Source organism: Penicilliopsis zonata, assembly GCF_001890105.1.
Source record: "Penicilliopsis zonata CBS 506.65 unplaced genomic scaffold ASPZOscaffold_10, whole genome shotgun sequence".
Lineage (NCBI taxonomy): Eukaryota > Fungi > Ascomycota > Eurotiomycetes > Eurotiales > Aspergillaceae > Penicilliopsis > Penicilliopsis zonata.
This window is the reverse complement of record NW_019208919.1, coordinates 100,371-112,902: the sequence shown is the minus strand read 5'-3', so window position 1 is coordinate 112,902 and position 12,532 is coordinate 100,371. Positions and strand designations below refer to the sequence as shown.

At 50.5% G+C, this 12,532-nt stretch overlaps 3 protein-coding genes across 3 annotated transcripts; 1 reads left to right on the top strand and 2 right to left on the bottom strand.

Annotated features, from left to right (window-relative positions):
- Positions 1-304: 304 nt before the first annotated feature.
- Positions 305-1,132, top strand: ASPZODRAFT_17034 (hypothetical protein; the record flags this gene model as incomplete). Its single annotated transcript, XM_022726941.1, has 1 exon — positions 305-1,132. The coding sequence occupies one exon, from the start codon at positions 305-307 to the stop codon at positions 1,130-1,132; it is 828 nt and encodes a 275-aa protein (XP_022580093.1).
- A 486-nt stretch (positions 1,133-1,618) lies between these two features.
- Positions 1,619-4,603, bottom strand: ASPZODRAFT_68836 (hypothetical protein; the record flags this gene model as incomplete). Its single annotated transcript, XM_022729542.1, has 1 exon — positions 1,619-4,603. The coding sequence occupies one exon, from the start codon at positions 4,601-4,603 to the stop codon at positions 1,619-1,621; it is 2,985 nt and encodes a 994-aa protein (XP_022580092.1).
- A 5,514-nt stretch (positions 4,604-10,117) lies between these two features.
- On the bottom strand, positions 10,118-12,421 carry ASPZODRAFT_133421 (hypothetical protein). The gene is made up of 6 exons (XM_022723269.1): positions 12,306-12,421; positions 12,095-12,222; positions 11,843-12,045; positions 11,289-11,727; positions 10,670-11,220; positions 10,118-10,570 (listed from the first exon to the last, which is right to left on the bottom strand). The coding sequence occupies exons 2-6, from the start codon at positions 12,164-12,166 to the stop codon at positions 10,309-10,311; spliced, it is 1,527 nt and encodes a 508-aa protein (XP_022580091.1). The 5' UTR covers positions 12,167-12,222; positions 12,306-12,421; the 3' UTR covers positions 10,118-10,308.
- Between the last annotated feature and the right edge of the window lie 111 nt (positions 12,422-12,532).

Here is a 12,532-nt window from a genome sequence, read left to right as displayed (position 1 = left end):
CCTAGGCATTATTTACCATTCCTCCCTTTGTACAGTAGCCATCATCCAATTAATGCGTGGAAAAAAATTTGTTGCGGATGTCCTAAAAAGGATAAATTAATCTGGAACGTGTCATGGCGCGTCTCCCCCGCGTCGTCGCCTCATTCTTCCAGCCTCCCGCTTTGTACGGAACTTCCTCCCAGGATGAGTTGCGTCTTCTTATCCCCAGGCAAAGCATTGACTAATGCCATCAAACTGTGACCTGTCTCTGCAACATCTCTGCGATATCTGCTATCTATCTCTAGCTCTGTCTCGAGTGACCACCATGTCGGCCATCCAGCAGATCATCAACGACGCCAACCACGCCTCGTCGAAGCGACGACGCTTCCAGCCTCCGATCACCAGCTTCTTCTCCCTTGCAGGTGGGAGCAACAATCTCGATAGCGAAGCCTCCACTGCCGCCCCTCTTCCTCGCTTTTCCCACACCCACTACTCGGCAGCCACATCCTCGCCAACCCCCTTGGTCCCGGCCAAGATCCAGTCGTCCCTGCTCTCTGTCGGCATGCGGGTCCGCAAATCCATCGCGGAGGGATACAAGACCAAAGCAGGTCAGAAACAGCCGTCGGCTTTCCCCTTCGCTGCTGCTTCTTCCTCTTCGTCGAGCGGCTTGGATTCCCCCCTCCAGCCTCTCGCTCACCCCGCCCCCGTCGTCTCTCGCCCCGTCCTCTCTGACGAAGGAGACGCCTACTCTCTACCATCCAGCAGCCAGGAATCCACCTGTTCTTCCTCCCTACCTCTGTCAAGGCCTTACAAACGCTCCTATGATGCTGAAGGCGATCTGGACGATTTCGACTTTCTCACCAATGAGCCCATCTTCCCGTCCACATCAGTGCCGATGACCTCCTCCTTATCGTCCTCGTCAGGCTCGCAGCGGATCATCCTCTCGCCCAAACTGGGCCAACAGAGACGCCAGTTCCACCGCCGATCGAAATATTTCCTCGGACAGGAGAACATGGTCCATACCGGCCCGGCGTCAGCCATGGACGTCGACGATTTCGAGGAGCCCACTTTCCTGCGCAGCCGTGAGGAAGTCGATATCGACTACGTGTCGCGTCGGGGGATGCACTATGAAGTTGAAATGGGTGGCCTCTAGACCACCTACTTGTATCCGACATGCCTTTCTTCTATTCTCTTCCTGCTGGCCAGTGTGGGGGTTACTTTAAACTTTTCTTCTTCCTGATTGTACCATATTTGGACTTGTGTTTTTTGTATAATACCCGACCACTTGTATCATTGTTCCCTTGACGCTACCTACCTACCTACTACATCTTACCTAGGTACTCCGTACCAAATACATAGCTAACCGTCTAATTCTGTATCAATTCATTCATGTCCATCTGCATTTCTATTCGAGAAGATTCTCACTTTGTCTATTAGTTTACACATAACAGGCTCTTTGCGTGGAAAAACACAGACAAGTATAGTAAAGGAAAAAAAAAATAAACAATAATATCATGTCATGATAAAAATCAACTGTGTCAACTGGAAGGGGGGACAAATCGACGCCGAAATCCAAAACTCCGGGCGGGAATTTTTTTGGGGTTGAGGAAGAAGAGAAAGAGAGAGAAAGACCTTTTTTTTACAGTTCATCTTTGACGGACGAGGTCTTCTCCTTCTCCTTCTTCTCCTTGTCCGCCTTCTTGTCGCTCTTCTTCTTGGGCCGCTCCTCCTTGGATGATCCGGATCCCTTGCCCGACCGGGCTGCCGCAGCACCCATCTTCTCGTAGACGCGGTTTAGAGTGCGCTCCAGCTCGCGGAGGCGCACGTTCACCTCCGACACAGTTAGAGCCGGGTCGTCGGAGTCGGTGAGAGTCTCCTGCACGGCTAGTTGTGCCTCGAACCAGCCGTTGATCGAATTGTAGGTCTTGGACAGGCTGGCTAGATCTGCCGGCTGGAAAACCGAGTACTTGGGTGCAGACGGCTTGGCGGAAGGTGTGGCTGTCGGCGTCGAGGTGGTGGAGGTCGAATAAGGATCGTCGTCGAGCTCCTCGAACGGATCGGCTGTGGCAGATGTCGCAGACTCACTGGCAGATGCTGCGGTGGACGAGCTGTCTGACTCGGTCGCAGTGGTCGAGGAAAGTGACGAGGAGAAAAGCTCCTCATCGTTCTGAATCTGCGTCTCGAGGAGGTCGACGAATGACTTGGCACTTTTCAATGTGTCCTGCAGCAGCTTGACGCGAGCAGGCCGCGACGAACTCTCTTCTCGTCTCTTCAGAGCGGGACTAACAATATCTTGCAGAGACTTGAGCTTCTCCTGGAACGCAGGAGTCTTGGCGTTATCGCCATCGTCGTACAGCCATTCACTTGCAGCGGCGACGCGCTCGTTCAGCAGGGCCAGCTGGTCAGCCTTGACGAACTGGGCGAAGCTTTCATCTTCCACTAGGTCACGGCTCCGGTAAATGAAGGACTCAAGCTCGTTAAGTGCCACTTCGCGCAGGACACGCTCACGGTCCGAATCATCAAAGGCGACCAGGCGTGCTTTGATACGACCAAGCTCGGCCGCAGACGGGGCAGGCGTTCCCAAGGCCGACGTGGTAAACTTGATGGGAATGGCTTCGATTTGAGTCTGGGGCGCCGCTTTCTTGGCCTCCTTGACAGAGACAGTCGAGGTTGACTCGGCCGAAGTCGAAGTGGAGGTCTGGGGATCCTCCGCCTCGAGGGTAATGGACTCGGTCGGCTCGCCATCCTCTTCGAGAGGCGCTTCCTCTTCCTTCTTGGAGCCCAGCCCGAAGAATCCCTTCACATCGTCCACAACGCTGCCCTTCTTCTGGGCCTCAACTTCGCAGCTGACGGACCCGCTCAGAACCTCTGGGAGTCCGTCGATGGGGTTGAGGCGGACAGAGAACTTGGTGGTAATATTGGCCTCTGTGCATCCGAATTCCTCCTTCAACTTCGTCACAGACGCAGTGAGATTGGTTGTCTGTACGCCCAGGATTGGCAAATCGGTTAAGGCCTCGCCGTTGCCGACCTGCTGGTAGAAGCTAAACTCGAAGTCATCCAGATTCTTCAGAGTGACTTGTTTTTCAGGACCGACAGAAGACGTCGGGGTGAAGAGCTTCTGCTGCCTCTCCTTGGTTTCAGTCTTCCACTGGAGCGAGATGGCGTACGTAGCGGCGTCACTAGCCCGGATGTCTTTAACTCGGAAGCTGGGACTGAGAGCAGCACCCTTGAAGGTCGCGCCAAAGGCAGCGGCTTCATCAGCGTTGACATTGGTCCTGATTTTGTTAGAAGAACCGCAGAACCGCTCCAGCTCTTTCTGGACGAATGGGGTCCGGCTGGCTCCACCATGCAAAATGATCGAGTCGATATCGTTCAGATCCAGACCTGCTACTGCCAGCGCTTGCTCAAGTGGTGTGCCCACTCTGTCCGTATAGTCCTTGGCCAGTTGCTCGAACCGGGAGCGAGCGATCTTGTACTTGAAGTTCAAATCCTCCTCATAGAGACTTTCAAGCGTCGTGCCTGTTTCGGTGTTTGCGCTTAGGATCTGCCTGATCTTCTCCGCATCTTTCCAAAGACGAGCCACTGTCTTTCCATGCGACCTGATATCGGAGGTGGACGCACGATCCTTCAGCTTGGGATTCCCAGCCAGAGTCTCGATCATGTCGTTTAGAATGAGGTCATTTAGAGCATCACCACCAAGCGTCCTGTCCCAACCGGTTCCCATCACCTGAATTTCCTGGATCGTCTTGTTGAAACGACCGACGTCTTTCACGGACCGGGCTTGGAAACGAAGGACGGAGGCCGTGGTAGAGCCGGCGCCCATATCATAGACAACGTGATATTCCGGTTTCTGTCCGTCAGAGACACTAGGGAAGGTACGGCTGGTAGCATAATTCAGGCCAACAGCCAAGCCATCGCTGATAAGCGCATCGACGTTCAAGCCTGCCAGCTCAGCCGCGAATTCGAGACTTCTCTTTTCCTCCGCGGTATAGAACGCAGGGTACGTGATGACGACATCCCGAATATCCGATCCCTTGCCCGCCAGAGAATCCGCATTGGCCTTGATCTGCTTCAACTGCATCGCCAGAATCTCCTCGATCAAGAACGGTTCTTTTCCCTCCTCTTGACCAAGCTTCGAGCTCCGAATGCTAACCGTGCCGCGCTCACCAGGAGCGCTTTCCAACCTCAGCGCTGGATAGCGATCGTGATATGTTTGGACGATGCTTTCCTCCCCTTCAAACGGAACGCCCAGCAACGACTTCAGATTCGCGTACACCTCGTCCGGGTATCTTGCGGCAAGTGCAAGGGCATCACCGCCATAAAACCGCTCTGGGAACACCGCGTCATTTTCCCGAGTAGGCTTGAACGCCACTGCGGCCGATTCCTTGCGTTTCGAATCCTTGGTCAAGATGATCTCGAGAGGGATGCCCGGCTTGACGAGCGCTGCTTTGATATATTCCGTGCCGACATCAATGCCGATGACGCCCGATCCAGCGGCAGCGACCGGACTTGTGAAGCTGATAAGGAACAGAAGGCATGGGAAGACGAAAAGCGTGAGCATCGGACTGCTCGACAGTCCGGATACGAGCGAGATGGGCGACCGCCGCCTGCCGCGGGGAGCCATTTGTGTCGTCAAGACTGTCACACCTGCGAGAAACCGAACTAGCCCTTCGATTATAGACCAAGCTGGATTTTTCTCTGTATATTCGACTTCAAAACACAAGCTGCCGAGGATATGATCGTAGGGTAGAACGCAAAGGGCCTCCAAATAGCCGGAGTCCACGGTTCACCTTAGAAGTAGGTAGCTTGCTTGTAGTTAGCTGTGGGCAGACAAGCACCGACGCGACGTGAGGAAAGGTCGCAGGAGGAATGGAAGGGGTATGCGATAGAGATTCAAGCCCAAGGCGCCATCAGAATGAACCAGCAATTGACCACCTGGCAATAAGAGGCTGTTCCTCGACTCGACTGCAGTCTTAATTAAGCTCCATCCGCGGTGAGGACACGTTTGGCCACGCAGGATGCAAACATGTCCCAGAACGGTAGGTTTGCATCGGACTCATCCATCAGCTACGAAATGCATACGAGAGCAGACAAATTATGCCAGATCAATCGATTCAATCTTGAATCTGGACTATATGGAGTGTTTATTTTCATCATTATAATAAATGTCATCAAGGATCGACATGCCGACATCATTCAGAGTGCATCATCGAGAATCAAATCGACGAAAAAAACCGAGGATTCTCCCCCATCAGGGACTCAACCTTTTTTTGCAGTTTCAAAGCCGTAAAATTCGATTTTTGCATTGGAATCATTGCTTATGGTCGTGCTATAAAGACGGGTTGATAGCTATGGCGTTCTGTTTTAGTCAACGAGAAAGATTTTCGTAAGAAAAGTAAGAAATTCCCAATTTGTTTGTCCGATGTACGGAGTACGTCTAACATCAGACACTCGATTACACTCTGGCTTCTTTAGATGAGAGCCCAGAGGGCAAAAAACCCAACCACTGCGGCCGAACGAGCCTTTTCCGGACGTGACGCGGCGCCAGTGAATGTTGGCGCGGGGGCTGCTGAGGTGGAAGCCGAGGTCTCTGTGGGAGGAGCCGCCGTCGCCGTCGTCGCCGCTTCAGTCAAGGGTGTAGATTCTGGAGCTATGGAAGCTACAGACTGAGTCGAGGCTGCCTCTGGAGTCTCAGCTGGTGCAGTCTGGGTTGTGGTTGCCTCTGGGGCTACAGAAGGTGCAGGTTCTGCCGTTGTTTCTGCTGGTGGAATCGCGGTGGAATAACTTGATGTGACAACAAGAGTGCTTGTATATGTCACCGCCTGAGTGTAGGTTTTCGTGCCACTTGTAATCGTTGTGGGAACCACTGAGGAGAAGGTATGGTGTTAGTAGGGCCCATATAAGCTACTGCTTTTCAAAACTTACCAGGGCAGGTGGTCGTGGTATAGGTCGCAGTGATCCAAGTCGTCGTTGTCTTAGGTGGCGGAAGTGAAACACGGTGTGTCGTGGTTTCTGCTGGTGGGACAACGGTAGAGTAACTTGAAGTTAGAGTGATAGTACTTGTGTAAGTCACTGGATGAGTATAGGTCACTGTGCCACTAGTACTCGTGGTAGGAATCACTTTCGAAGACAACGCTGTTAGCAGATTTTCTAAAAAGAAAACCACTAACTATTCTGTAACTTACCTGGGCAGGTGGTCGTCGTGTAAGTAACGGTAATCCAGGTCGTGGTTCCCTTCGGCGGCGGCGGCGGCGGAGCTGTATGTGTTGGCAGGGAGCAGCCATCTGTGCAAGTGACAATTGAGGTGACGGTTATGGTGTTCGTTCTAGTCACTGGATAAGTCCACGTCTTCGTACCGCTTGTAGTAGTGGTATAGGTCACTATCAACGTTAATAAAGATCGGTCCATTTCGGCAAACAGAGCTTTAACCGTACCAGGACAGGTTGTCGTAGTAAAAGTGGTCGTGATGGTAGTGGGCCTCGGCCGAGTGTATGTCCTAGTATGAGGAGGAGGAGGAGGAGGAGGCGGTGCCTTTATAGTAGTGGTTTCAGAATGTGTGTGATGCGGAGGTGGGACTTTTTGCGTGGATGTCGATTCCTGTGTGTTGGAGGTATGCGGTGGTGGTGGTAGAACCTTGGTGGTGTGCGGAGGGCTAGTTGGTTTCGTGTAAGTTTTCTCAGTATGGCTATTAGATGGAGGCGGCTTCAAGTGAGTGGTCGTTGTTGTAGTATGGCTATTCTCCGGCGGAGGCTTTGAGTGGGTATTGGTTGTTGTAGTATGGCTCTTCTCCGGCGGAGGTTTCGAATGAGTGGTGGTTGTCTGAGTATGGCTCTTCTCTGGCGGAGGCCTTGAGTGGGTGGCGGTGGCTGTGGTATGGCTCGTCTCTGGAGGAGGGGGCTTCGAATGGGTGGTTGTTGTCTGAGTGTTGCTCCTCTCTGGTGGCTTTGAGTGGGTGGTAGTCGCCCGAGTATTAGTAGTCTCTGGGGGCTTTGAGTGAGTGGTGGTTGCCTGAGTATTAGTTCTCTCTGGAGGCTTTGAATGAGTGGTGGTTGTCTGAGTGTTGCTCTTCTCCGGAGGGGGCTTCGAGTGTGTAGTCGATGTGGTATGGCTCTGTACTGGTGGAGGTTTCCGAGTACTTTGGGAGGTGGTTGTTTGAGTAGTATGAACTTTGGTCGACCAGATACTCGTAGATTGCGAATGAGTATTTTCCGGTCGAGTATGTGTGTGATGGGGCTGAGTGTGAGTCTGCGTTACCCAAGTGCTTTGTGAAGCGGTGGTTTCAGTGTGGCTTTTAGATGTCCAGACACTTGTACGTTGGGTATGAGTGTTCTCAGGCTGAGTCCGTGTAGTTTCTGACCGAGTATGGGTGTTCCCTGGCTGGGTATAGGTGGTCTCTTGCTGTGTGCTATGAGTATTCTGAGGCCGAGTCTGTGTAGTCTCTGATCGAGTATGGGTGTTCCCTGGCTGGGTATGAGTATTCTCTGGCTGAGTATAGGTAGTATCTTGCTGGGTGCTATGAGTGTTCATAGGCTGCGTCCGCGTAGTCTCTTTCTGGGTGGTATGGGTATTCCCTGGCTGAGTATAGGTAGTATCTTGCTGGGTGCTATGAGTGTTCATAGGCTGCGTCCGCGTAGTCTCTTGCTGGGTGGTGTGGGTATTCCCTGGCTGAGTATAGGTGGTCTCTTGCTGGGCGGTATGGGTGTTCATAGGCTGAGTCTGAGTGGTCTCTTGCTGAGTACTGTGAGTGTTCCTTGACTGGGTCCAAGTAGTCTCTTGCTGAGTACTCTGAGTGTTCTGAGGCTGAGTCCAAGTAGTTTCTGATTGACTGTTCTGTGTCTGGGTGCGAGTAGTTCCTGGCTGAGTGTTCTCCGGCTGAGTAGTATGAGTATTCTGAGGTTGAGTCCGAGTAGTCTCTGACTGAGTGTTCTGTGGCTGGGTGCGAGTTTGCTCTGATGAAGTTGAAGTACGCTCAGGAACAGACCGAACAGTTGTTGTCATTTGGGTGGCAGTCCTTCCAGGAGCCATGGCAGGCTCGGTTTGGGAATTTTCGGGGCCATTAGCCTGGCTCACAGATTCTTCAGTAACCTGGGGTTCCGCGGTGCTGAGTGAACTAGTCACTACAGCAGCAGCAGCAGCAGAAGAGGAGCCATAGTCGTCTCGAGCTGCAAGCACTCCATCTTGAACAGGCACTCTTTTGACAATGACACCGCCTAAAGAGAGGCTTGCAAGATAGAGGCAAACCAGAGGTGCGATCCACATTGCGCAAGGCAAGGTAGGATACCAATGCGGAGATGATTTGATGAGATCAGACAAGCAGACTGAAGAACGAAAGTGGATAATGGAACCTTAGCGAATGAGTTTCCGGAAGATTCAGAAATCTTTCTCTCCATGAATATGGAAAGCATAAGGTCTCGACTTTATACAGGGGAGATGTAGTTGTTACCTCATAGAAACTGTATCCTGGTGCGTGGAGGATGGAGGCATGACTGGCTACAACCACCAGGCTATCTGATTTGTCTTGTTCGAGAGGCATCATTCGAATAGGCATAAGACGTCGTCACGAGGTTCCAATCATTTTGAAGGGAGACTTCGCCCTTAGGTACAGACTTACCGAGCCCATCCCCTCTTGACAGCAAAGCCTGTATCGGGAAACTGCATTAGAGAAAGAGATTGCTAAGCAAGTTGTTCGGATGCCCGGAATGGCAGCTAGCAGGAGACACATCCAACGCCCAGAAGACTTTCTGTGGTTCCATCAGCAGAAGAACCAGGAAGAAACAGCTCAAACCGGGATCCTACCATGCCATTCCTAATGTAGCCTAATACTGTCGGCCACATCGTCATGGCGATACCAAGAGAAAGCCGCTTTGGGTTGTTTATTCAAGAGGCCATAGCTAAACCTTGTAGGTATATTCAAAGGGTCTGCCCCATTGCTTCATTGCCATAGCCGTTTTTCGATTCCCTCACTGCGAGCAGATTTGCTCCCGGGTAACCGTCCCTGCCTGTGGAGATAGATCTGCTGTTGTTGCTAATGTATTGTTATTGGAGTGTTTTGACGTTTGCAAAACTGAAAATGTTGTAGTGTCAAGAAATATTTTGATAGCAATCAAAATTACCGGACACCTCGAGTTGACCGTGCAACTGCGTGGCTGGTACCACAAAGCAGGGTCCAGCCAGGGTCTAGGGGATGCTATTAGCACTACATCAGGCAATAATCTTCGTGTTCGATCCAGATGTCACTGTTGAAGCAGCCTGATGGAGAAATCTGGGGCATCGGAAGAGAGCAAAATACGGGGTGTTGGGACCTGCAGCTCGGTAATGGGCAAACTCAATTGGTGACTTGTGGCCAGGGGTTGGTTCACTGAGCATAAGCCAAGAGCTAGTGTTCCACTCGTATTTGGGGAAAAGAAATTTGAGCTCCTTATGGGAAGGGTCTGGCAGCAGAGAGTAATTTCCCAAGCTCAATCAGCTCGTTGGTGGGGACAGAAGAGGATCGCGATACATCGTGCAAGCGTAGTGGTGAACGCCAGAAGTGATGTCAATGGATCTCTGCGCATTGGACTGCTTCCTGGTTGATTCTGTAGCGGTGATACGCCATGTCTCAGAGGACACCAACCATGATTCATTGACAGTTCAGCATCCGAACCTTGAGGGGACGCCGTGGAGAATGCAGTGACTTTCGAGTCATGGTGACAAAATACTCTCTCGTAACCCATTGCTATTGATATTAGCCTTTAGAAGTTGGATATCTCTTCGATCTGTGAAGCCAAACAAGCCGAGTCTTTCCAGTTGAATATAGTTCTAACAAACTGCCGAAGGTATACTTCTTTCTCTTGGAAGAGAGTGTCTTGGTCCTTTCTGGAAGAGACAGGGTCTTTCCCCGCCTCCAAACAAGTCATTATTGTTATTATTGGAAGATTGTCCTATTCCCCCACATCTGCAGGTCAGATTATGGAGCTGTTAGCTGATTCTCGTAAAATGTCAATAATGACGGCCTCAGTCTCCACTGGACACTTGCTGTGTCGCGTGCCATATTTCCTCGAGTGGTCAATCGCCATGTCTCAGTTTTTCTTGGCTGCTGGTACATTCAAAGCAGCAGGTTGCTTACAGTCGAGGACAAAACATCCTGAAAACTTGTTGCAGTGGATCGCCGATACGAAGAGACGAGTTATTTATTTATTGCAATATGCTGTAATTATTCGTTCTTAAACCAAGGGGTGATACGCCCGGTATCGCTCCCATGGCGGAACGTGAAATATTTAGCGATGGCCGATCCGAGAGTTGCAAGGTTAGTGGAAGGACCTTGGTCAGTCCTTCAGATCTTCTTTCCTCTCACTCGTCGTCGGAGTCTGAGCCACTCATCCAACCCGACTCGTAATATTCGCGTATTTCTCCGAGGCCATTGTAGATTGTCTCCCTTTCATCGAGCTCTATGATGCGTCCGGCGGCCACCTGCATGGCTCTAATTCTTTCCGCTGTGCGCGAGGACGTGGTCAGAGCCGAAAGAATCTGTACTCCTGCTTCAGGATGGGATGTCGGCAGTATGTGGCCTGGGAAGCTGTCGAGAATTGGGAATGGGAGGGGCACGTTGAATCTGATAAAGAAAATTGGGTTGTTAGTTAGAAACCAGTCATTGATTGTCATATTAATAGATCGGGCTCATTCCATGGGACGGTAACCTGATACCACGTACCTTTGTAAAGCTGGCTCTGAGTCGTAGAATCGTTGTTTGCGAGCAAATCCTTGGTCTTCATTGCAATTTGATTCATCTCTGTCTTTCCCCGAGATTCCACGAGTGACTTCTATCTGATTAAAGACATGTATTTCCTTGCCTTTAAAGTTGTCGTACGTAAAATCAATATCAAACTGAGACTCGGCCTTTCTAAGAGTACCGCGCTTTTCCACGCTGATACTTTCATCTCGGGTCCTGTCTGTGGAGACTCCTGTTCCCTTCCCACTACCGTCTTGAATGATACTAGACTGTAGTTCAAAAATCCTCCGCATGTCATCGTCACCGGCCAAGGAAGATTCGATATCATAATACTGACGTAAACGAGAGGGGAGGGTAATTGATTCAATCGCAGAGCAGATCAGTGCCGAAGTATGCCATTCTGAATGGGGGTCGATATTCACGTAATTCGGTAGTCTCGTGGGTGGATCTATGATGGGTACGTAAAGAGAAGACTGTGGCGATATTGAATGTACGGATCGAGCACGGTTCATTTCTTGTTTTAATTGTTTTGACTGCAATTGTCAGTATACACCGAGGCATCGCATGGATGATTATCTTGATAGAAATCATTATTACTTACTCGCTGCACCTTCGCGCCACTTTCAATAGCCCACACCCATATACTCTTTTTGCCAAATTCGTCGCGAAGCCTATCAACATATCGTGCAGAAAACCCACCCCATGCATCATCTGAGCTGGTATAAAGTTGAAGGGCCCGAATTTGATCGCATTCTTCAGCAAAAGGCCTCAAATCTCTGTCGAGAAGATCGTGCTCTTTATCGAGATCCTTGAACAGCTCCTCACCAACAGCCCAGTCCTCGAAAGGCATTGTTGTAGAGTTCAACTCATAATCATTCAGCTGAACGATGGACCTTGGATGGTAGAAGACTCGGTTGAAATCCGACCAGTAGCGAACGGTTTCTGTTGTAAGAGTAGGAGCTGGAAGGCCTTGATCTAAGCTATTTTGATAGGCGCTTTGAGGAATGGCTGCTTGTTGCTGTATTATTTCTTTACCATCCCTACGAAAGAGTCAGTAGGCATACCCATAACCCATGCTGTTTCGTCTTGATCTTATAGAAGACAAAATACGAAAAGTTTATATCAAACAAATCAATGGATAGGAGAAAAACTAACCACAAGCCTTGTATGCCATTGAGTTCCTCACTGAGCTCGTAAAGGGCATTATATTTCCGAAGGGTGCCAAACGAACCCTTGAGATCGTAAATCAAGGTTCGTGGAGTAAAGGTCTCTGAGCCATCTGCCCCAAGACCGGGGCGAAAGTGGACATCGTGGTCAACTAGAGGCTCTTCACTTTCATTGTAGGTGAAATACGATTCCTGAGGGTTTGTTAGTGATACTCAATTGATCCAGCTCGTTGAGCATCACCTGCAAATTCCAGAAATGCGTAGCCAAGTAGTTAGCTCGCTGGCCCAATTGTAATGTGATAATTTCATGCATAATGGCAGATATCTGGCGCAGAGATAAATATGGTCAAGGTCTTTGGAGAACCTGGACTAATTAATTAGTAAAAGCAAATTTCAGTGTGAGAAGCCCAGAACGAAACTCAGGCTGGTCGACAGGGCCAGAGGTGACTCACAGGAACTGAGAACTCACTATCGGCACGAAGATGAGTATAGCCAGGATTTGGAGTTCACTCAAAAATACCCGAGTCCAAATAGATGAAATCGCGTTCCTGACCAGCCGGCATTCTATCTGGTTGATCGTATGTCGTCAGCTCCCACGAGTGTATCAAAAGAATGGCCGTTATCGATAAGGCGGTTGGTTATCAGGTGACCCCGCTTCCAAATTAGGGATAGCCATGTT

What these genes read in the sequence shown, in the direction of transcription:
- ASPZODRAFT_133421 (XM_022723269.1), bottom strand. Translation starts at nt 12,166, where the DNA reads ATGCATGAAATTATCACATTACAATTGGGCCAGCGAGCTAACTACTTG. An exon ending in AATGGCATACAAGGCTTGTG is followed by an intron (nt 11,728 to 11,842) that starts GTTAGTTTTTCT and finishes ACTCTTTCGTAG; the next exon opens with GGATGGTAAAGAAATAATAC. An exon ending in TCAGAGCCAGCTTTACAAAG is followed by an intron (nt 10,571 to 10,669) that starts GTACGTGGTATC and finishes TTTCTTTATCAG; the next exon opens with ATTCAACGTGCCCCTCCCAT.